The sequence below is a fragment of the Euleptes europaea genome, chromosome 7 (assembly GCF_029931775.1).
Source record: "Euleptes europaea isolate rEulEur1 chromosome 7, rEulEur1.hap1, whole genome shotgun sequence".
NCBI lineage: Eukaryota > Metazoa > Chordata > Lepidosauria > Squamata > Sphaerodactylidae > Euleptes > Euleptes europaea.
In genome coordinates this window covers 88318618-88346085 of record NC_079318.1, presented here as the reverse complement: position 1 = coordinate 88346085, position 27468 = coordinate 88318618, and the positions used below count along the sequence as shown (strand labels likewise).

At 49.2% G+C, this 27468-nt stretch overlaps 1 protein-coding gene across 1 annotated transcript; it reads left to right on the top strand.

Moving 5' to 3' along the window:
- The first annotated feature begins 6693 nt into the window (after positions 1–6693).
- On the top strand, positions 6694–26933 carry OTUB1 (OTU deubiquitinase, ubiquitin aldehyde binding 1). Its single transcript, XM_056853849.1, has 7 exons — positions 6694–6822; positions 16203–16264; positions 19799–19897; positions 21437–21555; positions 23035–23119; positions 24222–24416; positions 26710–26933. Exons 1-7 carry the CDS (start codon positions 6768–6770, stop codon positions 26905–26907), a joined length of 813 nt encoding a protein of 270 aa, XP_056709827.1. The 5' UTR covers positions 6694–6767; the 3' UTR covers positions 26908–26933.
- The last annotated feature ends 535 nt before the right edge of the window (positions 26934–27468 follow it).

Below are 27468 nucleotides of genomic sequence, written 5' to 3'. Positions count from 1 at the left end.
TTTCCTAAATAAATAAGATTCCCCCCTTTCAATATCCAGCATGATGAAAAGTGCTAGAGAGGAGACCTTGAAAGCTTTCGACTGGCTTGTGAGATGATGGGACGTCTTAGAGGGTGTCACATGGATTTTGGCTCTGATACCTCCTTGACTATCTTATTTGAAGATTTATAATAGCTTGAAGAAGGCATCATCCCTCAAGCTGAGGGGAAAGGGGAGGGAGGACAAGAGTGAAAGATAAAGGGGAAGGGACTGTGGCTCAGTGGTAGAGCATCTGCTTGGCATGTAGAAGGTCCCAGGTTCAGTCCCTGGCATCTCCAGTTAAAGGGACTAGGCCAGTAGGTGATGTGAAAGACCTCTGCCTGAGACCCTGGACAGCCATGGGGAGGGGCTGTGGCTCAGTGGTTGAGCATCTGCTTGGCATGCAGAAGTTCCCAGGTTCAATCCCCGGCATCTCCACATAAAGGGACCAGGCAAGTAGGTGATGTGGAAGACCTCTGCCTGAGACCCTGGAGAGCCGCTGCCAGTCTGAGTAGACAATACTGACTTTGATGGACCAAGGGTCTGATTCAGTATAAGGCAGCGTCCGCTGCTCATGTGGAGGAGTAGGGAATCAAACCTGGTTCTCCAGATGTGACTCCACCGCTCCAAACCACCTCTCTTAACCGCTACACCACGCTGGCTTCGGTATGGGTTTGCTGCTTGCTGCTTGCATCGTTCTAGACGTCTCCCAGTCCTCTTCAATGCCTCACCAGCCCAGGCCAAGAACGGGTGTGTGTGTGTGGCTGCTTCAGCTGGCTCGCAGGCCGGATAAGAGCTCCCAAGGGAACAGATCCTGCCAGGGAGCCTTATTTTGACCCCTGTGCTCTTGACCTTCTTCTGTTCAACTGCTTTGCTCTTCCAAATCAAAATAAGTGCCTGACTTTTTCCTCCTGCTTCAATTGCTTGACACCTATGGGTAATTGCCATATTGATCACTGTCAGAAATGTCAGCATCTTTAACTGCCCTTCTAAACAAGATCTCATCTTTCCTACCCTTAATTATGATGCTCGGTTGCAATTTGCAGTAAGACTAAAATGGCAGAATTAAAAAAAAAAAAGATCCGATGCAGGTCACTAACGATTGTGTGGAAATGTTGTTTTCATGTATTTTTTTAATGTTTCCCGTTTTCATCCAAGTGTTGCTTAAAACAAATTGCAAACAATCAATTTATAAACAAAATAATAACATAGTCTCCAATGGGAAAAGCTGCAAGCTTGACAATCTGAATATATGTTTACTAATTGCAGGTAACTTTGCATTAGTCTCTCCTGACCTTCAGTTAATATGGAAGAAACATTTTGTGGGGCTTCGAGCTAGCTGTGAATAAGTAAATTAATGAGTGCTAATGATCGCGCCAATCTGTTGCAAAACCAATTAACACAAATCAGGAGGTTGTTAGAATGAGTTTGGAGAAAGTACCTCCCTTCCTGGTTTCTTGAAACAAAACGGCAATTTTATCTCGCTGAACGGGAGCCATTGAGCTGATGTGTAGGGTTCTCCCCCCACCCCAAATCAGATTATTGAAAGGAGTGAACAGTAGCGAAGTCTTGTAATTGACTTTGTCCATTTTTTATGAAGTAACATCAGTAAATAAATAAAAAAGGCCAAGCCGCTAATGATTTATACCAAAATGAGTGGCTGATTTGGCATGGAGAACCATGGCAGAAGTCAACATGACCTACAGGGCAAGTATTAATTGAGTTATCTTGGGTCTACGTATCTTGGGTTCACAATTGACTGAACAAAAGGGATACAGGCATTCAGGAAGCCCGTGTCCCAGGCCAGGTCTGCCATTTAAAGAAGGCTCCCCCCCCCCCATTCCACTATTATTTCAGACAGCTTATGAATGTTCTTCAATTGTTCTGGCCAGCTCACTAGTTCTAAATACCTTTTTTTACATAACAGATGGAAGAAGAAGTGTTGGTTTTATATGCCGTCTTTCTCTACCTTTTAAGGAGAATCAAACCGGCTTACAATCACCTTCCCTTCCTCACAACAGACACCTTGTGAGGTAGGTGAGTAGGGTTGCCAGGTCCCTCTTTGCCACAGGCAGGAGGTTTTTGGGGTGGAGCCTGAGGAGGGTGGAGTTTGGGGAGGGACTTCAATGCCATAGAGTCCAATTGCCACAGTGGCCATTTTTTCCAGGGGAACTGATCTCTATTGGCTGGAGATCAGTTGTAATAGCAGGAGATCTCCAGTTACTTCCTGGAGGTTGGCAACCCTATAGGTGAGGATGAGAGAGTTCTGAGAGAACTGTGACTGGCCCAAGGTCACCCAGCAGGCTGCATGTGTAGGAGTGGGGAAATCAACTCGGTTCACCAGATTAGAGTTCGCCGCTCATGTGGAGGAGTGTGGAATCAAACCTGGTTCTCCAGATTAGAGTCCACCGATCCTAACCGCTACACCACTCTGGCTGGACTGGGACTGAACATTGGATTCTAGGCCAACCTCAGTTTGGTTGTGCCATTTTTATTTTATCTTTAAAAACAAAGGACAGAAATAAGGAGGTCACAGGAAGGCTGGCAACTATCAGGAGGACTGGGAGGTGGAGACAGGCATCAATGGCATCATGCAATGTCATTTCTAGCCAAAAAACAGGAAGTGGCATCACTATGTGGCACGACAGTCTAGGAAAAATCTTAATCTCTATTGTATTTACCACAGAGTTTGGGAGGATTCCTAGAGTATCACACTGCTGTCACTTCCATATTTTTGGCGAGAAACGACATTGCAGCATTTCTTTAAGTGTCAGTTCAGGTTTGAATGGGGCAACAGCAGCTTAGTTGATTATCAATAGTGTTGCACCTGGATTCTTATTTGGCTGACTTGGGTTAAACCACAGGGGTTTCATTTTGGGGGGCTTGTCTGCAATGGCTTGGCACAGGTTAGTACCGGTTCAGTGTATTGTTACGGTCAGAATATATTGTAAAATACAGCATTAAATTAGCTGGAATATCGGTGCACAAGAATGTGCATAAAGCCAGAAATCTGTTCACACCAGGGAAACCAGAAGGGCACAGTGAAGGTGAAAGGAAAACAGTGCTTATGGCTGCATTATGTGAGCTGAAAATGCCAGAAGAACCTTTGCAAATCCCTGGTGAGGCTACTGCTGAGAAGGTACGGCTGTTCGTAACTAGTTCAAGCCAGTTTGATTGCTCTCCTATTTCAGATGCAGAAATTGGGAAGAGAATGACTTTTCTTTTTCTGTTTTTGAAAAAAAGAAGGGAAAACTATGGAGGGGGCATACCATGCACATGAAGCGTTATTTCTTCTATGCTATCTTCAGATGTTTCAGTCTCTCCTGAGATGTTGGCTTAGATTATATAAAGCCAGCGTGGCGTATTGGTTAAGAGCGGTGGTTTGGAGCGGTGGACTCTGATCTGGAGAACCAGGTTTGATTCCCCACTCCTCCACATGAGCGGTAGAGGCTAATCTGGTGAACTGGATTTGTTTCCCCACTCCTCCACACGAAGCCAGCTGAATGACCTTGGGCTAGTCACACACTCTCAGCCCCACGTACCTCACACGGTGTCTGTAGTGGGGAGGGGAAGGGAAGGTGATTGTAAGCCGGTTTGAGTATCCCTTAAGTGGTAGAAAAAGTTGGCATATAAAAAAACAACTCTTCTTCTCCTCCTTCTCCTTCTCTATTTGGGATAAATTGTTCATCCCCGTCCCAAATCAATCCTTTATTGAAAGCTAAGACATTTCTCAGGAGATTCAGTCCTTAGAGTGTCATACGAGGATCTGGGAGCCCCAGGTTTGAATCCCCACTCTGCCACGGAAGCTTGAGCCAGTCACACACTCTTAGTCTACCCTACCTCACAGGGTTGTTATGAGGATAAAATAGAGGAAAGGAGAATGATGTAAGCCTCTTTGGGTTCCCACTGGGGAGAAAGGCGGGGTAGAAGTGAAGTATAAAAATAAATGAATACCCAGATAAGAACGTTTTGAACTGCTACTGGAATGGCAAGTGCCAGATGAAGGGGAAAGAAGATGGCAAAGAGCCTTAAGAGGCTCTGCCCTGGATGTAGGGATGCCAGCCTCCAGGTGGGATCTGGGGATCCCTTGGAATTACAGCTCATCTCCAGATTACAGAGATCGGTCCCCCTGCAGATAATGGATGCTTTGGAGGGCAGACTCCATGGCATTAGACCCCACTGAGGTTCAGGGAGGCTGGCACCTCCAGGTGAGACCTGGGGATCCCCCAGAATAACAGCTTATCTGTAGACTACAATGTTCCTCTGGAGAAAATGGCTGCTTTGGAGGGGTGGACTCTATGGCATTGTACCCTACTGAGGTTAGGGTTGCCAACCTCCAGGTAGTAGCTGGAGATCTCCCGCTATTACAACTGATCTCCAGCCGATGCTTTGGGTCCCCATCAGGGAGAAAAGAAGAAGAGTTGGTTATTATATGCCGACTTTCTCTACCACTTAAGGAAGAATCACACCGACTTACAACCACCTTCCCTTCCCCTCCCCACAACAGACACCCTGTGAGGTAGGTAGGGCTGAGAGAGCTGTGACTAGCCCAAGGTCACCCAGCTGGATTCATGTGGCGGAGCGGGGAAACAAATCCAGTTTGCCAGATTAGCTTCCGCCACTCATGTGGGGGAGTGGAGAATCAAACCCGGTTCTCCAGATCAGAGTCCACCGCTCCAAACCCTGTTCTCCAGATCAGAGTCCACCGCTCCCAACCACTGCTCTTAACCACTGTACCACGCTGGCTCTCATAAGTGGGGTATCAGCAAAGTAAATAAATAAATAATGTTGCAGAGGGAATACTATATGGCTAGTCAAACTCAGGCAATCATGAAAACTAGGTCTCATATACCATGGTAGGGGTTAAAAATGGATCCTGAATCTGGAAATGATGGAGGGCTCATTTAAGAAGAAGAAAAGCTGGTTTTTATCTGCCGACTTTCTCTACTACTTAAGGGAGACTCAAAGCAGCTTACAATCACCTTCCCTTCCCCTCCCCACAACAGACACCCTGTGAAGTAGGTGGGGCTGAGAGAGCTCTAACAGAGCTGTAACTTGCCCAAGGTCACCCAGCTGGCTTTGTGTGTAGGAGTGGGGAAACCAATCCAGTTCACCAGATTAGCCTCCGCCGCTCATGTGCGGTTGTTCTCAACAGAAGCCCGGTGATCTTTAATCGCCGAAACAGAAAGATCACCGGGATTCTGTTGAGAACAACTGCAGTACTGAATTGCTACTCTCATATCTGTGGAAGAAAGGGAGGTTGGCACCCCCGTTCATGGACTTACCTATAATACTGTTATTTGTTTGTAACAAGGCATAGTCCTCTCTTTGGCGTTACTTTTAAGGCAATAATTAACAACACATGTTTTTGCCTACATACTATCAGTGGTGGATATGTTATTGAATACCACTACTTTATAATAATTGTGTCTAGCTTTGTGAAGTGCTGTTTCTAGTTTGCTGAACATCCAGGTGGGGCCTGGAGATCTCCAGGATTTACAACTGTTCTCCAGGTTACAGAGATCAGTTCCCCTAGAGAAAATGGATGCTTTGGCAGGGTGGACTCTACGGCATTGTACCCCACCGAGATCCCTGTCCTCTCCAGGCTCCTTCCCCAAATCTCTAGAAGTTTCCAAACCTGGATCTGGCAACCCTACTCCTCATTCCCCGCTGGTGGCCGGGGGGGGGGGGGAACATCTAGCAACCCTGCTGAGGTCTTTCCCCAAACCCTGTTCTCCGCAGGCTCTGCCTCCATATCAACAGAAACTTCCCGACATTGGGTTGGCAATCCTCCTCTCTAGGCAGCTCAGATTTCTTGCCCCAGCCATGGCACAGGGAAACAGCCAGCGGCTATGGTGTCTGAAGGAATAGGGTCGCCAGGTCGACTTTTACAGCGAAGACTTGTGGTACATTGGTTCTTGTACGTTATCCGGGCTGTGTGACCATGGTCTTGGTATTTTCTTTCCTGACGTTTCGCCCGCAGCTGTGGCAGGCATCTTCAGAGGAGTAACACTGAAGGACAGTGTCTCTGTGAGAAACGTCAGGAAAGAAAATACCAAGACCATGGTCACGCAGCCCGGATAACCTACAAGAACCGATGAACTCTGACCGTGAAAGCCTTCGACAATAGTGGTACAGTTCATTTCCCTACTCCAAATATGCCTCAGGGCATCTAACTGGACGGGGCTCACATTCTTCCCTTGTTTATTGTCCCCCATCCTTCTTTCAAATTTTGGATTGTAGGCTCCTTGGGGCAAAGGAGCACTGAACACTGGTATTCTGTGAGCCGTGCATGTCGCCAGTACTATAGAAATAACAGCGTCGCAAGCTTTTCAGTTTCGCAGAACTCTTCTTCAAAATCCGGCTGCGGGTTAAAGGTTTCTGGCGAACTCCAAAGCTCGCATGAATGGAGAGTTGTCGGTTGATGCAAACTCAGGTGGCGCCTTCCTCTGTCCCCATATTGCATTGTTCTTACGGACCAGGTCACTCCTGCCCAAAACTGACGTCGCCGTGGGACGTCACCGTGACGTCACAACAAGGGCACCATGGGGATGACGTCACGGGCAACGCGATGACGGGCATTGGATGAGCGCGAGTCGGCCTCCTCTCCCTTACCGACCCGTCCTACCTCCGCGCGCGCGCACGTGGGAGGGGGCGGTTGCTAGGGAGGCAGCCGAGGAAGGGGAAAGTGCTTCCGGGGCGCCCGGATTTGACCAGGAAGCGCTTCCTAGCGGGGTTGCAGCGCGAAGATGGCGGCGGAAGAGCCTCAACAGCAGCCGGAGCCCCTCGGCGGGGACACGGATGGTAACGATGGGGGAAGGCTCGGGGGGGGGGGGTCGCTAGTTCGGGTGGGGGGGGCTTTTTTATCTGTCTCCATGGCAACACCGGCTTCCGGCGCGGGGCTCAGTGTTCCCTGGACCCCTCCCCATGTTCCAGCGACCCCAGTCCCTGCTTGCAAGGCGCCCCCCCCCCCGGGTGCCTTTCTGGCTCGGCCTCAGGGTCTCCTTGGCAACGGTTCCCCCCACCCCCTCGGTGGAGCTGGACCCGGTCTCCATGGAAATGGCGACCCCCCCTCTCCATTCCACCTCCCCCCAATACTTTAGGACGCAGGCGCCCAAGGCCAGGCCCTGCTAGGTCTCCCCCCTCCCCAATTTCCATGGAAACGCCCCTCCCCAAGAAACCCCCCGGAGAAAAAGGCAACTCCTTTTCCTTTTATAGTTTGTTTTTAAGTCTCCGGTCTTCAGATGGTACCCCTTCCGTTTCGTTGCCCTCCTCCTCCAAGAGAGCTCCAGTGGTTGGAGCGCTGGCGTGGGGCTGGGGGTGAGGGAGACCCCTGGGTCTGCATCCCTGCTCAGCCGTAGCATTTCCTGGGTGACCTTGGGCTGTTCTCTCGCTCAGCCTACCTTAGGAGGATGATCAGGGGCCTGGAGACCAAGCCCTGGGAGGAAATGCTCAGGGCCTTGGGAATGTTCAGTCCGGAGAAGGGGAGGTTGAATGGGGACATGATTGCTCTCAAGTGTTTGAAATACTGGATGTTAGGGGGGAAAACTTTTTTTTTACAGTAAGAGTAGTTCAGCAGTGGAATCAGCTACCTAGGGAGGTGGTGAGCTCCCCCTCACTGGCAGTCTTCAAGCAGCAGCTGGACAAACACTTGACAGGGATGCTCTAGGATGATCCTGCATTGAGCAGGGGGTTGGACTAGATGGCCTGTATGGCCCCTTCCCACTCTATGATTCTACTTCACATAGATGATGAGAAGATGGAGGATGGCATGCCCATCCATGGCCAGGGCTATGATCACCTTAGAGTAGTTCTGCTCCTTTATTGGACAAAGTAGTTGAATAATCAACAACAGGTCCTGCTCTTTCAATCTTCAAGGGGAGGGGCTGTGGCTCAGTGGTAGAGCATCTGCTTGGCATGTAGAAGGTCCCATGTTCAATCCCCGGCATCTCAAGTTAAAGGGGCTAGGCAAGTAGGTGATGCGAAAGAGAGACCTCTGCCTGAGACCCTGGAGAGCCACTGCCAGTCTGAGTAGACAATACTGACTTTGATGGACCAAGGGTCTGATTCAGTATAAGTCAGCTTCATGTGTTCAATGTATTTCAATCTGGCTTGGCTTACAGTGCCACTAAAATCTTTTTGAGAGCACTTGTGGGTTTCTTACTAAGAGAAAAACAGGTCCCTGCTTCTGAGGAGCTTACAGTCTAAATCTTGACCGGGGAAACGGCATCAGAGTATGGGCCAAGGTTAGCAGGGAGTACAGGTGAGCAAATGAAGATACAGCAAACCATTGTCCATCCAGACCAATGCTGTCTATTTGGACCACCAGTGGCTCTTCAAGAATGCAGGCAGAGGCCTTCCCTGGCTCTGGTACTGGAGATGGTGAGGACTGAAGCTAGGATTTTCTCCCTGCAAAACATGTGCTCTGTCCCTGAGCCGTAGCCACTCCTTAAGAATACACACACTTATGATTAAGGGGTTAAGAAGAAGAAGAGGAGTTGGTTTTTATATGCCGACTTTCTCTGCCACTTAAGGGAGAATCAAACCGGCTTACAATCACCTTCCCCTCCCCACAACAGACACTCTGTGTGAGGTAGGTGTGGCTGAAAGAGAGTGACTAGCCCAAGGTCACCCAGTTGGCTTTGTGTGGAGGAGTGGGGAAACAAATCCAGTTCACCAGATTAACCTCCGCTGTTCATGTGGAGGAGTGGGGAATCAAACCCGGTTCTCCAGATTAGAGTCTGCCACTCATGTGGAGGAGTGGGGAATCAAACCCGGTTCTCCAGATCAGACTCCACCACTCCAAACCACTGCTCTTAACTGCTACACCATGCTGGCTCTCAAACCGAAGGCTTCCTGGGATGTAACATTTCTGAGAGAGGCTGAAGGAGGGGAGAGAGGGAACATCCTATATATACTCAAAGAAGGAGCTCTGAGCATAAGAGAGACATGATGGAATTGTTTGAGACATTACCTTTCAGCCAACTCTGTTCTAGCCCCTGCTGCTGAACTGCAGCCTGCAAAATTCAATTTACTTTTACTTTAAGAAAGAAAGAAAAACGGTCCCTCTTCCTGCTTGTATGTCTCTAGCTCAGTAGATGTAAAGGAAGACAGGGCTTGTGTACTGTTGTGAAAATGGCATTCAGGGAGATAACGCCTTGTCAAAACAGAGTGAGAAAATCGGCCCCACTTGATCTTCTTTCTTCTCAGCCATTACAGGAGTCCTGCCCTCTTTTTACTTTGGACTTCCTTCATCTGTCTTTCACTTTCTAAAAATGAAAAAAAAACCTACACAGAAAGGCGTCGATGCAACTGCTGCGTCCCATCTTATGTCAGGGTACTACTCACTGGTCCCAACCCATCAAGGGCAGAAATCCCCTCTCAACAACTTCTGGCTATCAGAGTTACAGCGTCTTTTTTTCCTAGCCTCCTTCCTATGTTTTCAGCAGCCTTATCACATAGCTATTTAGAAGGTGACCTTCTTTCCTCCAGTGCAGACATCATGACAAGCCATGGTTCACTGCAGGCAAACCATGGCTCGGAGCTGCTTGTCTGCTTTCGCTTTCCCTCTACTTGGCTTCATAAACTTTCGTCTCATTAGTGTTGTGATCTCTGGAGGCGGGGTGATGACCATGACTGTGGTTTGTCAGTTCAGACGCTGTACCAAACTGCAGTTTGAAGTGTGAAGTAGGCAAACTGGCTTAGAGCAGTTTGTCCGCTTTCGTTTCCCTTCTGTCCAGCACTCCTGTTTCCAGGTGCAAGTACCCTCCAGAGATGGAGAAACACTTGTAACTCTGGTTTAATGCAGGCACAAACGCTGGTTTGCAGACCCACTTCAGAGGTTCTGGTGCACACTCTTCTGATTGCAGAGTATGATTTGTTAATTCAGGTGTACACCAAAGCATAGTTAAGCTTTTTAAAAATCATGACTTGGCTTGATGTCTGAACTGAGCCTTTATCTCTGTACCAGGAAAAGCCTCACCTATTGAATTTGTGCAGCGCCTGTCTGAGAAGTTTGGGGGCCTTGTGTGGTGAATAGGTATCCCGAAAAGACGAGCCCCCATCATTCCTACTCTGATTGCGCAGCTTCCACCTTGCAGTTTACCACATGAATCTTGCATTCCCAAACTCTAAGGGTGAAACCCACACCCATCCCTCTCTTTAAGGACCCCCCTTTTTCCTTAGAAGGCTTCCAAACTCTGCTGTTGCCTTTCCTCAAGAAGACCCAGGTTCAAATCCCCACTCTGCCATGAAACTCTCTGAGAGATCTTGGGCCAGTTGCATGTGCCCAGCCTACCTCACAGGATATTGTCGAAGGCTTTCACGGTCAGAGTTCATTGGTTCTCATAGGTTATCCGGGCTGTGTAACCGTGGTCTTGGTATTTTCTTTCCTGACGTTTCGCCAGCAGCTGTGGCTGGCATCTTCAGAGGAGTAACACTGAAGGACAGTGTCTCTACCTCACAGGGTTGTTCTGAGGCTAGAACGGGAGAAAATCCTTTCACCCAGAGAAATGATAGAATGACATATGCATATGGCCCCAAGAATACTGTTTATCTAGGGCATTATCTATCTAGATATCTAGGCCTTTTTATCCCACTCTTTCCCCAAGTAGTTCAGGGCAGCACAAGCCATTCTTTCTTGGCACTGGATCAAGAATGTCCAGTTGCCTAGAGGGTCTGACATCCACTGTTTGTAGTATCAAGCATGCATGGTCCTTCCGTGTTAAATACACTCTGCACTGGACACAGGTCTTGACTATTTGCGTTATGTTGCATTCCTGTAGAACATGGTAGAGTACGCTCATATGGTGGGAGATATTGTGGCATGTAATGCCTTTAACCCAAATTGGTTGGTGCAAGATCTGTCTGCGTGCATTTTTATCCTACCTGTTGTCCTAGGAGTTCAGGGCAACATAAGTGGTTCTCCCTTCCTCACTTATCCTTGTAATGACCCAGTGGGGGTAAAAGAGAAGGAGTGGGCCAAGGTCACCCAATGAGCCACCCAGTGGCAGAATGGGGATCTCATAAGAACATAAGAAAGGCCCTGCTGGATCAGGCCAAGGCCTATCAAGTCCAGCAGTCTGTGCACACAGTGGCCAACCAGGTGCCTCTAGGAAGCCATCTCATTATCTACGCTCTGATCACATCCTGATTAGAGTACTGCAGCCTGCTTAAAGTCAGTTTGGAAAGTTCTTTTGCTTCAAAATATGGCAGCTACAGTACTGTCTAGCATAGTTCATAGCCTCTCACTGGTTTAAAAAAAGAGTTTGGCTGCTAATTTGTATTCTAGCACAACTCAGACTGCTGATTCTTACCCTTGAAGCCCTAAGCAGTCTGGAGCCAGGCCTGCATGTTACTGTGTGAAGCTGCCCAACAGCTAAGATACACTGCAGATGCCATCTCAGCATGCCCTTGCCTTCAGAAGTGAGGTAGAAGGCTTCCCGATACAGGGTCTTCTCTGTGGTGGCACCGGAACTTCAGAATGCCCTCTCTGTATCGCCTTGTCTGCTAATTTTTATTTTCACAGGGATTTTGTTATTGGGTGATGGTGGTTTAGGCTGTTTGATTTGTCTTTTTAGAGTTGCCTTCTCTTGCTGTATTTTGGTCATCAGATCTTGGAAGCTAAGCAGGGTCAGCCCTGGTTAGTCTTTGGATGGGAGACCACAGAGAGGCAGGCAGTGGCAAACCACCTCTGAATGCCTCGTGCCTTGAAAACCCCACGGAGTCACCATAGGTCACCTGTGAATTGATAGCAAAATAAAAAAACCCAAAAACTGCCCCTTCAGTAACTTTGCTGCTCTGATGTTGTTGTTATGGCCCTTATTCTCTTTATGTATTGTTATTATCTTGACTGCTCTGGGTTTTATATGTAGAGTTGTGGTCTGTAGTTATGATTCTAAACAAAGGTTTTCTTGCTGTTTTCTTTCACTTGTTTCATTGATGCTGGTTTAATCCTTTGTAGGCCAGCTTGGGTAGCATTTTATTTATGGATGCTGGGTAATACTATTGTAAAACAACAGACACGAGGACAAGATGCAGACAGACGCCTGATGGAGATTCAGGGGGGTTATGTAGAACCTGTGTTTACCCAGACCATTGCCCCGTTGAGTTTTGAGCCTGTTGTGTCCTCCGCTGCCCTGAGGCGATCCAGTGCCTTTTTACAAATCCTTCAAGAACACAGATCCTTGGCTGCATGCGGGACCCACTGGTGGAATCTCACTTGACTGTCTGCCCATAGATTCTGTCAATGGACTGAGGGTTGTATTTAAGTAGGTTCTTCATCAGATACTGACTGTGATGGTTGCTCCAGGCTGGGATGCTTTCCCTCCCAGGCACATCAGGAGAGGGAGGGCAGGAAGGGTTGCATCAGTGTTGGGTTCTCGTGGCCCTTTCTTACATGCCCAGGATAATGTTGATTGCCACTTTGTGATCAGGAAGCAATTTTCCTCCAGGCCAGATTGGCCAGGGATCCTGAAGGGGTTTTTCCCCCTCCCATATTCTGGGCATGGAGCAGGGGTCACTGGAGGTGTGTGTGTGGGGGAGGTAGTTGTGAATTTCCTGCATTGTTTAGGGGATTGGTCTAGCTTACCCTGGTGGTCCCTTCCAGCTCTGTGATTCTAATAACCTTTGGTCTTGATCCTTCCACTCCTTTTTACAGAGGCTTTTGATGGCTCCCCCATTAGAGCTCCTTCCCCTTTGAAAAAATGATTTAAAAAATGTGATTGCTGCCTGTGAAGTGCCAAGAGGGTCTTGAGATAGTCACCAGTGTCCAGTAGCTCTGTTTCTGAGCTAGTAAGCTGCAAGTGAAACATTCCTTCTCCTGCAGGAGGCGGCTACAGTTCTTTAATAGACTCCTCGGCACCTTTTCCGGTAGTTCAATACCCCGGGTTTTTAGGGGGAAGCCAGGCTGGTTAACTTGGTGTAAATCTGATGTTTGTAGCATAGATATACCCATACCATATAGATATGTGGGGCATCCTGCGTTTTTCCATGACCCCTCTCTGCTTGTAAGTAGAAATTGGAGTCTTCCTTGCTCTAGTTGGCGGGGAAGAAGTTGGAGGAGGCGATGAACCCAGATTCTTTCGGGACTCCAAAGTTCCTGGTCTTCCATGAGTAACAGAAGTCTCTTTTCGGGGATTATTGCTGCCTGGAATTGTAGCGTCGACAGCTTTATCAAATCCAAGGGTTTTGCTTTCCTTTGGCTCGGCGAACCTCGCGTGTCATCTCTGTCCCTTGGAGGGCTCTTCAGCATAACCCGGGTGGTGAATCTGGGCTGAGGTCCACGTTTGGAGGGGAGTTGTCCAGTTTGGCGGCTCTTCTGTTGCTTAGGAGTGAGGGGACATGCAGTCGGCAGTCCAGCCGTGGGAGTCACAAGTGTTTGCTCCTGCAGCTGGGAGTCAGGACGTCTTTCTCTGTTAATGATGTACGACATGGAACGGTCCCAGGCTGGTATCTCGGTTTTCTGCAGTGTTGGCAGCTGCTCTGAGCAGATGATGCTAGAGGAAGCATTTGGTGCCTGGCAGTGCTGCAAAGCAGAAAAATGCCATGCTGGCTTTGTGTGTGTGGTGTGATGGGGGGGGGTTATCCAGCAGCTGAGCAAAGGAGGGCTGGAAATAAGCCAGTGTGGGATTAGTGATCAGGACTGGGAGACTTGGGTTTGAATCTCCTCTCTCTCTTTCTCTCCTTTTTTGCCATCAAGTCACAGCTGATTTATGGCGGCCCCATAGAGTTTTCAAGGCAAGAGACGTTCAGAGGTGGTTTGCCATTGCCTGCCTCTCTGACATGCCCCTGGTATTCCTTGGAGGTCTCCCCTCCAAATACTATGCAGGGTCAGGGCTGAGAGGAGAGCCAGCATGGTGTGGTGGTTAAGAGCGGCGGACTCTAATCTGGACTCTAATCTGGATTGGGGTTTGTTTCCCCACTCCTACACATGAGCTGTGGTCTCTAATCTGGTGAACTGGGTTGGTTTCCCCACTCCTCTGCATGACGCCTGCTGGGTGACCTTGGGCTGCTCACAATTCTCTCTGATTTGTCTCAGCGCCACCTACATCACAGGGGATGTGGGCAGGGGAAGTGAAGGCAATTGTAAGCCGGTTTGAGATTCCATAAAGGTAGAGAAAATCGGGGTATAAAAACCACCTCTTCTTCTTGTGTGACTGGCCCAAGGTCACCCAGCAAGCTTCCATGGTGCGAGTGGGGATTTGAACCTGGGTTTCCCAGGTCCTAGTCTGACACCTTAATATACCACATTGGCTCTCTATCTCTACTCTGAAGTTTATTTGAGTGCCCTTGGGCCTAGCTTCACATGAACACATGAAGCTGCCTTATACTGAATCAGACCCTTGGTCCATCAATGTCGGTATTGTTTACTCAGACCAGCAGCAGCTCTCCAGGGTCTCAGGCAGGGGACTTTCATATTACCTACTTGCCTGGTCTCTAACTAGAGATGCTGGGGATTGAACCTGGGACCTTCTGCATGCCAAGCTGATGCTCCACCACTGAGCCACGGCCCCTCCCCTTCAACCTAAGGGTTTCTCACTAGGTAGGTGCATAACAGGAAGGAGAGGACTCATGAGGGGGGAGACCCACAAATGCCCTCCCGAGTTCCTCGAGGAAGGGTGTGTGTGTGTGTGAGAAAATGCGACATTTATCAAAATGAAGCAGGAGTCTTGAGTGGCACTTTGAAGACTGACATTTATTCCGGCCTGATGTCTTTAATTTAAGCATTCATCTTTCAGGCGCCACTAGACTTTTTTTTTTTTTGCTACAGACTGGCATGGTTGCCCCTCTGGAATGGTCATCACAGATTCTTTTCAGGGTTCTAGTCTAGATTTTCATGTGTGTTGAAAGCTGCATTTCTAGGATAAAATAGGCATACAAAATATTTTAAACAAATTAGCTCCCCTCACCGTCCCTGCATCCTCTATTGTTGCAGCTCCAGCCAGCGTGGTGTAGTGGTTAAGAGCGGTGGTTTGGAGCGGTGGACTCTGGTCTGTAGAACCGGGTTTGATTCCCCACTCCTCCACATGAGCAGCGGATGCCAATCTGGTGGAATCGGGTTGGTTTCCCCACTCCTCCACATGAAGCCAGCTGGGTGACCTTGGGCTAGTAACAACTCTCTCAGAGCTCTCAGCCCCACCTACCTCACAGGGTGTCGGTTGTGGGAAGGGGGAAGGTGATCGTAAGCCGGTTTGAGTCTTCCTAAAGTGGTAGAGAAAGTTTGAGTCTTCCTAAAGTGGCATATAAAAACCAACCCTTCTTCTCTTCTCCTTCATTTCATCAAATTTTGTTATGCTAACAAGGCAGGGGAGGACCACCTGTTCCGTGTTGGAGGCTTTAGTGTTGTCAGTTGTGTCTGGGAGCAGAAGGATCCTGCTTATTGTGTGTCACTAACACAATCAATTAGCTGGGCTGGATCCTGTCATTTATTTCTCCTTTTTGTTAGGATAAAAGGGGGATAGGAAATTTTTAAATAAGCAGGCTAACCTTGCTTACTAGGGACATAGGTTTCACTTTGGTTTTAGTTGTACTTTGGAACATCAAGTTTACACACAACCTTTAGTGCCGGGATGCATTGGTAACCCTGCCTAGACCGAGATGGTGTGAAGGGGCCATTGACTTATCTAGATTATAGAATCACAGAGTTGGAAGGGACCACCAGGGTCATCTAGTCCAACCCCTGCACAATGCAGGAAATTTAAAACTGCTTCCCCCACACACCCTCAGTGATCCCTACTCCATGCCCAGAAGATGGCTCAGATGCCCTCCCTCTCATGATCTGCCTAAGGTCATAGAATCAGCACTGCTGACAGACGGCCACCTAGCCTCTGCTTAAAAACCTCCAGGGAAGGAGAGCCCACCACCGCCCGAGGAAGCCTGTTCCACTGAGGAACTGCTCTGTTAGAAAATTCTTCCTAATGTCTAGATGGAAATTCTTTTGATTGAATTTCAACCCGTTGGTTCTGGTCCGACCTTCTGGGGCAACAGAAAACAACTCAGCACCATCCTCTCTATGACAGCCCTTCAGGTACTTGAAGATGGTTATCATATCACCTCTCAGTCTTCTCCTCTTCAGGCTAAACATACCCAGCTCCTTCAACCTTTCCTCATAGGACTTGGTCTCCAGACCTCTCACCATCTTTGTTGCCCTCCTCTGGAATGATTAATCTCATTCTCTTTCTCAGGGGTGAATTGCTTGGCCTACGATGAAGCCATAATGGCCCAGCAGGATCGAATTCAGCAGGAGGTGAGCACTTGGGAGCAGAAAGATTTGTCTGCGGGCTCTGTTTTGTGTTTGTGTGTTGGTGTTATGTTTCAGGTTATGGACAAAGAGCCACTTCGACCATTTATGCACGGGAGGTTTTGCCTTGGATTTGCCACTCTCTAGATGAACATTTTCCCCATCCGAATTCTCAAAACTCTGCATGGGGCTTATTTCTGAGTTTTGAGAATTCGGATGGGGAAAATGTGCATCTAGAGAGCGACAAATCCAAGGCAAAACCTCCCATGCATAAATGGCCAGTGACTGAAACTTCTCACAGTATGTGTCACGGTGTCCAGTTGTAAAGTAAGCAAGGGAATTCAGTGGCAACTGGGAAGCTTACAGATTTATTACAACCCAGACTCTGAAGGGCTCAGGCTCACTTCATCAGATGCATTAAGCACTATTTTCACTCAGCCTATAAGAACTTAAGAAAAGCCATGCTTGATCAGACCAAGGACCATCAAGTCCAGCAGTCTGATCACACAGTGGCCAACCGGGTGCCTCTAGGAATCCCACAAACAAGACAACTGCAGCAGCATTGTCCTGCCTGTGTTCCACAGCACCTAATGTAATCGGCATGCTCATAATAACATAAGAAAAGCCATGCTAGATCAGACCAAGGTCCATCAAGTCCAGCAGTCTGTTCACACAGTGGCCAACCAGGTGCCTCTAGGAAGCCCACAAACAAGACAACCGCAGCAGCACCATCCTTCCTGTGTTTCACAGCCCTAATATAACAGGCATGCTCCTCTGATCCTGGAGAGAATAGGTGTGCATTATCACTAGTATCCATTTTTACTAATAGCCATGAATGCTCCTCTCTTCCATGAATATGTCCACTCTCCTCTTAAAGCCTATATACATGATTCTAGATAGAGAGCTGGTGGGATTAGAAAGGCATGAAATCCAGAGGTACAGCTAATGACATTTCTGTGCCTCTTGCCTTTCTGTACTTCTTCAGTTTTGTGACCTTTCAGTGCTGCTGTTAACAATACTTGTTTTCTGCATTGCACCGTGTACATATTTGTATTTGCCAACTGAGGAGTAACACTTCATGTATCTGAAGAAGTGGATTCTCATCCGCGTAAGCTTCTGCTGCAGCAAATCTGCTAGACTTTAAGGTGCTGCGAGGTTTTTTTTTCTTTTAACTGGCTGACTGCTGGAAGCTCTTAAGGCAGGGGTGTCAAGCATAAGGCCTGCAGGCTGGATCTGGCCCCTTGAGAGTTCTTATCCAGCCCGCAAGCCAGCTAAGGCTGCCACCATCACCCCCCCCAGTCCTGATCTGAGCTGGCGAGGCATGGCCCGGCCCGACCAAGTGACATCTGTGTCATACCTGGCCCTCGTAACAGATGAATTTGACACTCAGGTCTTAACGGATTCTTGATTGACTGGTCCTGAGTATCAGCTGGTGTCCACAAAAAATATTTTCGTCTTGCACGTGGGTTCGCCTAAAAGTTCAAACTGAGCGTGTGTATGGCCCAGATTCTGTCCCACTCCCCAATAGTATATATACCTGTATCACACTGGATGACTCTGTGACTTCACCTTCCATCAGGGAACCATGCCTTCTGGCTTCAGGGCTGCCATGAAATGCTTAACCCAGGGGTGTTGAACTCAATTGTCACAAGGGCCAGATATGACATAAATGTCACTTGGTTGGGCCGGGCTGTGCCTCACCAGCCCAGATTGAGAGTGTGGGGGAGGCTGCCTCGGTTGGCTCGCGGGCCAGATAAAAGCTCTCGGGGCTAGATCTGGCCTTATGTTTGACACCACTGGCTTAACCTCTTGGCTGGTCCGCATGCGCACAGATAACTGATGCCTGTTGTGGGGCAGATAACCATGTGTTTTGACAGCCAACCCCCCCCTCCCGATGGACTGCACGTGAGGTGGTTACGGCACCTCTGTCTATGAGGTTGCATCTATTATGGCCTGCAGAATTTCTGTCTGCTTATGGAAGCAGTTCTGCAACTCAGGATTTTGTTTGGGGCTGTCTTGAGGTACATGCAGGGACGTGAAGATCTCTTATGTTAAGGCTTAAGGGGCTGGAACTTTCTAGAAGTCAAGGTTGGGGCGTTATTAGGCAGAATGGCAATTAGGACAGTGGTTGCCAACCGTTTTTTCACTTGTGTACCCCTTGGTAGCCCATTTCCATAAATTGTGTACCCCTTATATTACCGAAATGTTTGTAATTAATATACTTGCTGTTATTTCAAATGCCTTTCCCCACCATTATTCAATTTTGTTTGCGTACCCCTAAATGTCTTAGTTTGTACCCCTGGGGGGGAACCACTGGTTTAGGAGTTGGAAAACAAATCTTGCTTTGTTGGCAGTTTTAACTAATCATAATTTGCACAACAATAAACCCAGCACATGAAATATTATATCAGATCAATAATGTCTGACTCCACAGGTTCTTTTTTTTTTTTAAGATAAAGAAGGTTTTACCTCTGTGCACTTCATGGAGGGTTGTGGGCTCAATTTAAAGAGATTATGAAACCACTGAATGGTGGTTGTATTCCAATCTTACTTTAAACTAGGTTTAAGGTTACAATTATTTTTACATTTAAACCATCCGTTTTACTTATTTTAAAAATCTGGCTTAAACATTTTCGTTATTATCTTTATCCACACGGCATTCAAGCCATCAGTCGCTGTGTCGGGGTCCTTAGGTGACCATCAGGCCAATGAGAACCAGCTCTGGGGGGGGGGGGGTTCCTTGCAATTACTTTTGAAACGTCTGTCACTCTGTATCAATGGAAGGCACCATGTGAATGAGAGCGGGCTGTTGCGATCCGTCAAAAATGGGCAGCAGCAGGAAAGATCGCTCTTCAGTGCCTCCCTCTATTGAATCAGACCAAATCAGCTCTTCTGACTTGGTATAAGAACATAACAGAAAGGCCATGGCTGGATCAGACCAAGGCCCATCAAGTCCAGCAGTCTGTTCACACAGGGGCCAACCAGGTGCCTCTAGGAAGCCCACAAGCAAGACGACTGCAGCAGCATTCTCTGTCTGTGTTCCACAGCCCCTAATAGAATAGGCATATTCCTCTGAACCTAGAGAGGATAGGTATGCATCATGACTAGTATACATTTTGGCTAGCAGCTATGGATAGCCCCATCCTCCATAAGAACATAAGGAAAGCCCTGCTGGATCAGACCAAGGTCCATCAAGTCCAGCAGTCTGTTCATACAGTGGCCAACCAGGTGCCTCTAGGAAGCCCACAAAACAAGACGACTGCAGCATCAGCGTCCTGCCTGTGTTCCACAATAACTAATATAATAGGCATGCTCCTCTGATCCTGGAGAGAATAGGTATGCATCATGACTAGTATCCATTTTTATGGATCTCCTTCACCTGGCAGCGGCTCTCCAGGGTCCCTTACACCTAAAAGTCTTTCCCCCACACCTCCTACCTGAGATCCTTGATTTGAAAATGCCAAGGCCTGAACCTGGGACCTTCTGCGTGCAAAGCAGAGACTCTCTCCAATTTTTGTTTTGCATGGTTAACCTTTGCAGATTGCCGTGCAGAACCCGCTAGTCTCAGAAAGGATGGAGCTGTCAGTCCTGTACAAAGAATATGCTGACGATGACCATGTCTATAAGCAGAAGATCATGGTAAGCATGGCGCCGGCTGCTTGCGCCCAGCCGTGCGTTCTTGCCAAGAGGTGGTGGGAGAGCAGTGTGGGTGGTTGCTGGGGAAATGGCTCTGGACAGGCGCATGCGGCTTGGCCCCGGGCTTCTCTGTGGCAGGACCAACCTCTTAATCCAGGCTTATGGCCACCACCGTGCAAGATTCCACCGACTGGAGGATGTGAGTGGCAGGTGGGAGGCTATTGAAAAGAAATGGTCTTTGGAAAGAAAGGAGGGGAAAGAGCTGCTGGGTCAGAACGAAGGTTGGTCTACTGCAGTTCCCTGTTTCCAAGTGCGGCCAGACAGAAGGCTCGGGGAAGCTCCCAAGCCAGGCACGTCAAGGTGGAATCCTTCCCCTCTTCCCTGTCATCTGTCTTTCATATGCATATTGCCTCTGAATGAGGTAATTCCCTTCAGCTAACATGGCTGTGCCCTGCCTTGCATAGTTTTCTCTTATCCGCTCATAAAGCCTTCTAAGCCAGTGGCAGTATCCTGCTTTGTGTCAACAGGTTCCATAAGTTGACGATTCCTTGTGCAGGGAAGAAAAAGCTCCCTCTCTCCATGCCATACGTGATTTTGTAGTTATAAGAACATAAGAAAAGGCATGCTGGATCAGACCAAGGCCCATCAAGTCCAGCAGTCTGTTCACACAGTAGCCAATCAGGTGCCTCTAGGAAGCCCGCAAAACAAGACGACTGCAGCAGCATTGTCCTGCCTGTGTTCCAAAGCACCTAGTATAATAGGCATGCTCCTCTGATCCTGGAGAGAATAGGTATGCATCATGAGTAGTATCCATTTTTACTAGTAGCCACGAATAGCCCTCTCCTCCATGAACACTCCCCTCTTAAAGCCTTCCAAGTTGGCAGCCATCTTCTGTCATATCCCTCTGCCTAATTGTCTCTGCCCCCCCGCCCCCAACTGAAAGGCTCCAAACTCTTCCATCTCTGCTCGCAGGGAAGGTGCTCCAACCCTTTAGCCATTTAGTTTGCCCTTATTTCTGCATTCTTTTTGGCTCTGCAAATGGTAATTTTGGGCACCTGCGAACTGCTGTCAGGCAGTTCAAGATGGCTTCTTCACATGTTGGTGAGGAAAGGATTTGGGGTCCCGAACAGGTTGGAGGTGCAAGGGAAGAGCTGGCTGCTTTCTCAGAAATTGTCAAGTTATGAAGTGGGATGTTGTATCCCCACCTTCAGGAGGGAGGGGGTTGCCAGCAGAGGCGGGTTTTGTCTGTGGTGGCACTTAACGCCTTTCCCCATTGTTGTTGTTTTTATAGTTAACTGATTTTACTTCCTGTTTTTTGTCTTCTCTTCTCTTCTCTTGTTTTTTTTTTTTTTTGTAAACTGCTGTGAAAGCTAGAAATAAAAATTTAAAATAAATGAACAGCATGATGTCTAAGCTTACATTGTTGCCCTAGGGCAGATTGGAACCATACACAGATAACTGTCTTGTGTTTCCATCTGTAAGCTGCTGAGTTATCCGTAACGTTGGCTCAGTTGTCTCCGTTTTCCCCTTTCCCTCGTGCAGGATCTGCTGAAAAAGTACTCGTACATCCGGAAGACAAGGCCGGATGGCAACTGCTTCTATCGGGCATTTGGCTTTTCCCACCTCGAAGCTATGTTGGAGGATGGCAAGGAACTGCAGCGGTAGCTCACAAACCTGGGAGGGAAGGCGGGGGGAGCTTTGGGGCAGGGGAGCAGCTTAGCTCGGGTGGCCAAGTTGGGTTGCAAAATGTGGCAGCGTTGCGGTGTCGGGCCCTGCAGGGTCGGTAGTGTTCCTGCAGCATGCCTAGCCAGATACAGATAGGCGGGCCAGAAGTGATGTAGCCAACACTGGGCCTAAAATTTCCTGAACTTGTCCCAACCCTCAAGGAAAGCCAGCCATGGGGTAGGGAGGGGGGGTTTCTCTAAAAAGAGGGCCATCTGTGGCCTCCCCCATCTTGGATGGTCTCTCAACTCCTGGGGCCCCCGTTCCACTGGCTGGAAAAGCCTAGGCCTGCTAGCATGGTGTAGTGGTTAAGAGCGGTGGTTTGGAGCAGTGGACTCTGATCTGGAGAACCTGGTTTCATGGAATCAGCTGCGTAGGGAGGTGGTGAGCTCCCCCTCACTGGCAGTCTTTAAGCAGAGGCTGGACAAGCACTTGTCAGGGATGCTCTAGGCTGATGCTGCATTAAGCAGGGGGTTGGACTAGCTGGCCTTTATGGTCCCTTCCAACACTTATGATTCTATGATTCCCTAGTCCTCCACATGAGTGGCAGAGGCTAATCTGGTGAACTGGACTTGTTTCCCCACTCCTCCACATGCACCCAACTAGGTGACCGTGGGCTGTCAGCCCCACCTACCTCACAGGGTGACTGTTGTGCGGAAGGGAAGGTGATTGTAAGCCGGTTTGATTCTTCCTTAAGTGGTAGAGAATGTTGGCATATAAAAACCAACTCTTCTTCCTTCACTTTGCTCCTTCTGGCTTTGGTAGCTTCCACTGTCCGTGACTGGGGACAGTGAACACATTAACACATGAAGCTGTCTTATACTGAATCAGACCCTTAGTCCATCAAGTATTGTCTACTCAGACCGGCAGCGACTCTCCAGGGTCTCAGGCAGGGGTCTTTCACATCACCTACTTGCCTGGTCCCTTTAACTGGAGATGCTGGGGATTGGACCTGGGACCTTCTGCATGCCAAGCAGGTGCTCTACCACTGAGCCACAGCCCCTCTCCATGGCTCTCCAGGGTCTCAGGCAGAGGTCTTTCACATCACCTGCTTGCCTAGTCTCTTTAACTGGAGATGCCGGGGATTGAGCCTGGGACCTTCTGCATGCCAAGCAGAGGCTTTACCACTGAGCCACGGCCCCTCCCAGTGATGGGACATCAGAGCCCCCGGCAGCGTCAGTGCCCCCGTCTTGCTTTCCACCAGGTTTTGGTTACATCAGTCAGGTGACTTAGGCCGGTTGTGCTGCTGAGCAGCCGCTGGGGAGCTTCCCCCCCCCTCCAGGGTTTGCGCAAAGCGGCCGTATTTGGTGCCCAGATTGAAACAGCACGTGGCAGACTGGCGCCCAGAGCGAAGTGCGGGGCCCTGGGTGACATTCAGTGGCGTGACTCATTTCTGTTCCTCCTCTCCTTGCTCGTAGCTTCAAAGACGTGGCCGCCAAAAGCAAAGACGTTCTAGTTTCTCAAGGCTTCACGGAATTCACCATTGAGGACTTCCACAACACGGTAAGGCCTGCTTCTCTCCACCCCTTTCCACGCCCAGCCCGGCTAGGGTAAGGAGGGGCAGCAGGGTCGATGGGACAGGGACTGTGGTAGGCACCCTGGGGGCAGGGCAGGAACAAGGGCGAGGAAGACTCTTTAAACTTGGTTCTTGTTTGGTGAAAGGGACGTGGTTACAAAGTGATTGTGGGTTCCTTTCACTTAGGCCATTTATGCATAGGAAGTTTTGCCTTGGATTTGCCACTTTCCAGATGCACATTTCCCCCATCCAAATTCTCAACACTCAAAAATAAGCCTCCATGCAGAGTTTTGAGAATTCAGATGGGGAAAATTAAATTAATGTGTTGAAATTAAGTCAGAAGAGTTTTTGACTAAACATTAGGAAGAACTTCCTGACAATTAAGAGCGGTTCCTCAGTGGAACAGGCTTTCTTGGGAGGTGTTGGGCTCTCCTTTGGAGGTTTTTAAGCAGAGGCTAGATGGCCATCTGTCAGCAATGCTGATTCTGTGAACTTAGGCAGATCATGCGAAGGAGGGCAGGAAGGGTTGCGTCAGTGCCTGGCTCTTGTGGCCCTTTCTTTCATGCCCAGGGAAATGCTGATCGCCACTTTGGAGTCAGGAAGCAATTTTCCTCCAGGCAAGAATGGCCAGGGATCCTGGTGGGCTTTTTTTTGGCCATCTTGTAGGCATGGAGTAGGGGTTACTGAGGGTGTGTATGGTGGGGGGAAGTAGTTGTGCATTTCCTGCATTGTGCAGGGCATTGGGCTAGATGACCCTGGAGGTCCCTTCCAATTGTTTCTATTATTCAAAAGGCATCCCTTTAAACAGCTTCTGCTTGAAACATTGAAGAGTTACTATTAGAGTTATGCATTACCTCCCTCACTGACATTTTGCTTGGCTCTGCCTCCTGTGTCAGCCATTTTGTGGTTGCGCCCTCCAGAGGTGCCCACAGGCCAAAAAATGTCAGAGACCCCTGGCCTAGCACCTTGGGGCTGCTTCAGAAAGGCAGTGGTATTGGGGGTTCCCCCTCTTTCCCCCCTCCCCCCCAATGCCACCCCTGCCAGACAGGCCCCCCTCGCTTGGCCTCAGCCCCATCTCTTTCCCTGCAGTTCATGGACCTGATAGAGCAGGTGGAGAAACAGATCACGGTCCCGGAGCTGCTGACCTCCTTCAACGACCAGAGCACCTCGGATTACCTGGTGGTATACCTGCGACTGCTCACCTCCGGATACTTGCAGCGCGAGAACAAGTTTTTCGAACACTTCATCGAGGGAGGACGCAGCATAAAAGAGTTCTGCCAGCAGGTGAGGATCATGGGGGGGGGGGGGAGACAACGGGGAGGGAAACCTGTGGTGAGGGCTGGATCATTTTGCCAGAGAGAAAGAGGATTCTGGCTGTCTTTCCTTTTTGTGCTTCCTGAGAGGACCGTGATATTTTGGACTAGCAGTTCCTTCTGGAAGTCTACCTGGCTGCACTTTCCATAAGAGATGCTTATTCAGCTTTCTGTTTCGGAGGGTTCTAGACCTCAAGGAGCAGGAAAAACATATATGGGTGCTGTCTGCTGAACATGAAGAGCCTTAGGCCGGCTGTAGAGCCCAAGAGGCAAGCCGCCAGTGTCTGCATTCTCTCTTCTGCCTGTAAAAGCCTCTGCTCTTGTGACCTTCTTGCTTCCTGGCAGCATCCCAAAGCTGCTTCCTGGCAGCCTCCCTAAGCTGCTTCCTGGCAGCCTGCCTCTCTAATTGTGTGTGAATCGAAGTACGAGTGTTTGAGCCTTCTGAGGCAAAAGTAGGAAATGAGGTGAGCCCCCTGCTGATCTGGGGGGTTAGGGGCAAGGTTGGGCTCCTCCCTGTTGCAGTTGTCCTTCTCTCCCCACTTTTTGAGAGTTGGGGACTGCATCGCAATCGAGTATAAACAGTGTCCCTTTAAGCGAGACAGAAAAGCAATTTCAGTTCTTCAGAACCTTCTAATTATTTAATGCCGATTCTCGGCACAGGATTGGGATGGGCTTGGGAGTGTATTTAGCCCAGAATATCTCCCGGAGCCCTTGCCAAGAGGAAGACCATGTGATCTCCCTGTGTCCTCTGCCGTCTGTCTGGCACGGCAGCTTCAGAGAGAAGCTCATGCAAAGAGCCCTGCAGGTTTTGTGCATGTGATCACCTTGCCAAATGCAGGACCTAACATCTGATGTTCGGCTGGGCATCCTGGCAAACTCCATGGTGTTGTTGTTTTTTGGTCTGTTTTTAAACGTTTTGAGTAAGCGGTGTTCTAGCCCCATCCCACCTGCGCCGCAGGGGAGCTTGAGGGGGTGTGAGCTGTTACAGATGACGGGTTAAAAATTAAACATGGGCCAGATTGAACAGGGCTTCTGCTCTCTCACAAGTGTAAAAAATCTATTCATCGGCTTCTCGTCTGTTTCTGGGCAGAACTCAGCGTGCTGATTTTGACCTGTGAAGCCCAGTGCGTTTTGGAACTAGCTAAAAGGCCTGCCTGCTTCTGTGTGAACCTGCCCGATCTTTGAGACCATCCTCAGGAGGCCCTTCTCCAAATGACTCCCCCCCCCTTCAGAAATTAGGTTGATGGGTATGGAGGGTAGGGCCTTTGTTTGTGGTGGCACCTTGCCTAGAGTTAGGAGCCCTGTGGCACAGTGGTAAGCTGCAGTACTGCAGCCAGAAGCTCTGCTCATGACCTGAGTTTGATCCCGACGGAAGTCGGTTTCAGGTAGCTGGCACAAGGTTGACTCAGCCTTCCATCCTTCCGAGGTCGGTAAAATGATTACCCAGCTTGCTGGGGGTAAAGTGTAGACGACTGGGGAAGGCAATGGCAAACCACCCTGTAAACATAGTCTGCCTAGAAAACGTTGGGATGGGACATCACTCCATGGGTCAGTAATTGACCTGGTGCTTGCACAGGGGACTACGTTTACCTTTTTACCTTGCCTAGAGAGCACCTCCTCGCAGATGCTTGCCTGGCATTGCCTTCACTAATTTCCAGGTGCCAGGCGAAAACGGTGCCATTTCCCCCGAACTTGCGGTTGATTCTCCTCTCCTGTCGCCTGCTGTTTTATTTCCAGCCTCTGTTTGCTTTATTGTGGTTTTTTTAAAAAAATTGTATCTTTGGTGCTTTATCAGAAGCTGATGGAGAACTTATCTTTTGGAAGAGCTGATGTTAACAGTAATGATTTGTGTGCATGCGAGAGAGAGTCCTCGGGGTCCTACAAACGCCCTCTCCAGGGAAGGGCCATGCTGATGGGGGAGCCTCCCCGGTTTGCCAGATGGCGTAGTGGTTAAGAGCTGTGGTTTGGAGCAGTGGACTCTGATCTGGAGAACCGGGTTTGATTCCCCCACTCCTCCACATGAATGGCGGAGGCTAATCTGGTGAACTGGATTTGGTTTCCCCACTCCTCCACACGAAGCCAGCTGGGTGACTTTGGGGCCAGTCACAGCTCTGTTAGAGCTGTCTCAGCCCCACCTACCTCACAGGGTGTCTGTTGTGGGGAGGGGAAGGGAAGGTGTTTGTAAGCCAGTTTGAGTCTCCCTTAAATATTAGAGAAAGTCAGCATATAAAAACCAACTCTTCTTCTTCTCTCTCCTGCCCCAGGAGGTGGAGCCCATGTGCAAGGAGAGCGACCACATCCACATCATCGCGCTGGCCCAGGCCCTCAACGTCTCCATCCTGGTGGAATACATGGACCGGGGCGAAGGCGGCGCCACCAACCCTCACGTCTTCCCCGAGGGCTCGGAGCCCAAAGTGTATCTACTGTACAGACCGGGACACTACGACATCCTGTATAAATAAGAGGCAGAGGGGAGGGGGAGGCCCGCCTGGCCGGTGTGCCGAGCCCCCTCTTTCCTATGCCTCGCCCACGTCTCCCTGCCTGCCCACTAGGCAGCCTCGTCTGTGGTTGTAAATGGTGATCGCTCCCGCTGCCATCTCGCTCATTTGGTTTATTATTATATTTTTTCCCCTCCTTTTGTTGTTACGCTCACACTCTTCTGTGTTTTATTAAAGGCTATGCCGGTGAAACGCTTGCCTGCAGCCTCTGTTTGGTGCTTTAAGGTGGGGGGCTGCCTCCCCCACCCCTTCTCATCCACCAAGCTTGCCCCAAGGATGGTTGTCCAACTGGGGATAAAAACCCTGTCACTAAAAAGAGGGAGTGAGCGGTTGTGGTCTTCAAAGTCTCATAAGGACATAAGAAAAGGCCCTGCTGGATCAGATCAAGGCCCATCAAGTCCAGCAGTCTGTTCACACAGTGGCCAACCAGGTGTCTCTAGGAAGCCGACAAGCAAGACGACTGCAGCAGCACCATCCTTCCTGCATTCCACAGCACCTAATATAATGGGCGTGCTCCTCTGATCC

Excerpts from the sequence above, each read along its gene's own strand:
- OTUB1 (XM_056853849.1), top strand. The coding sequence starts at position 6,768 with ATGGCGGCGGAAGAGCCTCAACAGCAGCCGGAGCCCCTCGGCGGGGAC. Across the intron at positions 16,265-19,798 it reads AGGATCGAATTCAGCAGGAG|ATTGCCGTGCAGAACCCGCT; the intron begins GTGAGCACTTGG and ends TAACCTTTGCAG. Across the intron at positions 24,417-26,709 it reads TAAAAGAGTTCTGCCAGCAG|GAGGTGGAGCCCATGTGCAA; the intron begins GTGAGGATCATG and ends CTCCTGCCCCAG.